Genomic DNA, 3637 nt, shown 5'->3' on the forward strand with positions numbered 1-3637 from the left:
CCCCATGCTGCTGTGCAATGTGAAAATCAGACTGTTAGCAAAGTGGTCGTTTCCAATGGGAGGATGAGCAAAGCCAAGCATTTACAATGGGAAAATGAGCAACTGCGAGCGTTTCCAACGGGAAGATGAGGAAAGCCGAGCGTTTCCAGTGAGAAAATGAGCCAAGCCAGGCGTTTCCAACGGGAAGATGAGGAAAGCCGAGCGTTCCCAGTGAGAAAATGAGCCAAGCCAGGCGTTTCCAATGGGAAGATGAGGAAAACTGAGCATGTCCCATGGGCAAAAGAGAAAAGCCGAGCGACTCCAGGTTCGAGGTTTGCGTTTTTCAGGGGAGAAAGGTGTGTGCGCTTCCCCTCCGCCTGCGGGGGGCGATACCGGGGGGCGGTGCCCTGCGGGGCTCGGCGGACGATGCCCGGGGCGGGAGGCGGCGCAGCCCCGCTCGGCGCGGCGCGGCGCGGGGGCCGCTTCCTCCTCCGCTCGGGCTGCCCGGCTTTTAAAGGCGGCGCGCCCGGAGCCGGCCCCACAGCGCCGCCGGAACTCCGCGCTGCGCTTGCCGAGCAGGAGCGCAGCGGAGCCGGCCGAGCCCGGGGAAGCCCCATGGGGCGGGGGCAGCGCGGCGCCGGCCGGCCCTAGGCTGCCCGCCCCGGCCGGCCGCAGCATGCCGGCGGCGTTGCTTCTGCTGTGGCTGGGCTGCCTGGGCAGCCTCTGCCACGGGTACTTCGAGGGCCCGCTGTACCCCGAGATGTCCAATGGCACTCTGCATCACTACTTCGTCCCCGACGGGGACTACGAGGAGAACGACGACCCCGAGCGCTGCCAGCTGCTCTTTAGGGTGAGCGAGCAGCGGCGGTGCGGGGCGGCGGCGGCGGCGGGCGGCGGACTGAGCCTGCGGGAGGAGCTGACGGTTCTGGGCCGGCAGGTGGAGGACGCGGGCCGGGTGCTGGAAGGCATCGGCAAGAGCATCTCCTACGACCTGGACGGGGAGGAGAGCTACAGCACCTACCTGCGCCGGGAGTCTGCCCAGATCAGCGACGCCTACTCCAGCTCGGACCGGTCGCTGAGCGAGCTGGAGGGCAAGTTTCGGCAGGGGCAGGAGCAGGGGGGCCGGGAGGAGGCTCGCCTGGGCGACAGCTTCCTGGGGCTGCTGCTGCACGCCCGCGCCCTGCTCCGGGAGACCCGCCACATCTCCAGCGGGCTGCGGGACAAGCACGACCTCCTGGCCCTCACCGTCCGCAGCCACGGCGCCCGCCTCAGCCGCCTCAAGAACGACTATCTCCGCGCCTGAGCCGGGACCCTCCGGGGAAGAGCGGCTTCAGTCGGCGCCAGCCCGCGGGCTGTGTCTGCAGGCAGCACCTCCTGAGGCAAATGCACCCTTCAGCCTGGAAAAAACTTATTTATTGCGTTTGACTTCCCGATCAGTACCGCATCTCTGTAAACCAGGCCGTCGGAAGTACGGTTAAGTTAACGTCCCGTATTTAAAACGTTACCCCGTGTTACATCGTCCGTCCTTGGTGGCCAGAAGAAGTAAGCTTTCGCCTCTCGATTCCCTCTCGTCGGTTTCTGTGTCGCCTGTTCTGCTGCGGCTCACCTGCGGCTGAGGTGGACAAAGCGTGGTGCTCACCAGCCGTGTGCGGACTGACTCGCTGTGGCAGATGTTTGAATCGCTTTTGTTGTTACTCCCCTTCAGGGTGCAGTCTCTGGCCCTCTGTTAACTTCTTCCTACCCTTTTGTAACGCTCTGTATTGTACACATGTTAAATATTGCTCTACTCCGTCACTTAGAGCTGTGATTTCCCTTCGTGTCATGAAAGGTGGGAACTGTTCTGGCAGCATTTGTACTCTCCCAGGCTTGCTTATCTGTGACTCTAAGCTATCATAACCCCAAAAGCCAGCCAAAAAGACTTATGTCAGATCCCGAGAATGCTGATGTAGATTTATATATAGAGAGAGAGTAAGATTGAACCCTAGTGGTAATTGCAGTTTCAGAGACCAAAGTTGAGAGCCAGGTTTCTTGGTGCACGTTTCCAAAGCAGACAAAAAGGTTTTGTCTGTGCCAGCAGTGACACTTCTTGTTGGTGCCTTTGTGCTTTTGCTAGCTAAGCTGTTAATAAAATTATTTGTGCCCTCAGACAATAGCAAAAGTGCCTAGTGAGAAGGAAGGAGAGGATTGGGGGGGGTTGTTTGACTATTTAATTGTCACTTTGGGGTAATGTGGCTACTAGGTTACGGATACTGCAGGCAGAATCACTGTTTGGATTAAAAACAACCACCAAAAGTTCCTATGTTGTTTGAATAAATATTTGAAAGCAACGTTAATGTACTTTCTTTCTTCTGTTGTTCTGCTTGAGACGCTCTTGATTTAAAACATGCTGCTGTAATACATCTTTCCAGCATGGGAAAAAAACAACCCTGTGATCCTGCCAAATGAAATAACTTGCTTTTTAGTAAAAACAAATAAAACTTTACAGGCTCAAGAGGTAAGCAAGTTTCATTAAGAGCAATGATCCAGCAGGGTGCGTAGGGTGCGTTTCTTGGGAGTCTGTAAGCCTCTTTAAGAAACCAGCAACTGCACAGGCTCTGCTGGAAGAGCTGTGTGGTGTGTGTCTGAGGTCTGATCTTGTCTACTCGCATGCAGTTTTAGGTTGGTCTGTAAGCCACCCAGATGCTAAGTTACTCACCAATGCAAGTAGGTTAAGGTAAGTCATCTGTCACCTGAAACCAGAGCGCTGAAGGCACTGGGAAGTGTCTGGTGAAGGAAAGTGCTTGCAGAATCTCTGGACCATCCAGGTGGATCGCTTTCACTAAAGGCAGTGAAGTGCAGCTCCTAGCTGGATACTTCTGATGTCAGTTTGCATCATTAGATCCTTGGTGTCTTTGAAGATCTGACTGAAAAGGATCAACTATTTTATTGATCGACTTCAGTGGAACCTCCTCAGTGTTGTTTTCATGTATGTTGTCAAATTAGAAGATTCTAGCTACTGAAGATTAGTTTGTGACACTTTTCTTGCCACTAGAGTTAGATGTAGCAACAGAAGAATGAAATGGGCCACCTGAATCACTGAGTTACCTGCTTGCTCTCTCATAAAACCACATAGCAGTTCTGAGATGGATCATCAAGCTCTGGAAGTACTTGAGGGTTTTGTTTGTCTTCAGAGTCTCCTTTCTCGAGAAATCTTACCTGTTTAGGCATAGGTGACAAAGATGCTGTGGCATCACTTTGTGCCCAAAGCCATCTTAGCCTCTAGTTACCTACTTTCAGATAATAAAGACCTTTACATCATTGAAAGTGCAGTGAGGGATTTTAACGACAGAGCTTTAAAGGGTGATTGTAGCAGTATTTTGACCCAATAGCTCCTCCTGTTGTGTTTAGTGCATTAGTGTTGGGCTCTTTCCTTTTCTCCCCCCCAGGTTTCAACTAAGATTAAGCTGATGACTTCTTGTGTGTGTGTATGTGTGTGTTGTCCTGGAGATGTTCAAAATAAATAACGTTTTCTGGATGTACTAAACAGTTGATGGTACAGAAGAGCAGAGGACAATGTTTTCTGAAAACAAAAAGTGACACAGCTGGAACAGTCTTACAGAGCATATGTATGTAATACTTAGGTCTTCTGTACCACTCAGCCTGTGACTTAATTCATCAA

General features: G+C 52.7%; 1 protein-coding gene across 1 annotated transcript; it reads left to right on the forward strand.

Moving 5' to 3' along the window:
• The first annotated feature begins 428 nt into the window (after positions 1–428).
• Positions 429–2306, forward strand: FIBIN (fin bud initiation factor homolog). The gene has a single exon (XM_064163086.1). It carries the CDS (start codon positions 656–658, stop codon positions 1280–1282), a length of 627 nt encoding a protein of 208 aa, XP_064019156.1. The 5' UTR covers positions 429–655; the 3' UTR covers positions 1283–2306.
• Positions 2307–3637: the final 1331 nt, after the last annotated feature.

This window comes from Pogoniulus pusillus, chromosome 24 (assembly GCF_015220805.1).
Source record: "Pogoniulus pusillus isolate bPogPus1 chromosome 24, bPogPus1.pri, whole genome shotgun sequence".
NCBI lineage: Eukaryota > Metazoa > Chordata > Aves > Piciformes > Lybiidae > Pogoniulus > Pogoniulus pusillus.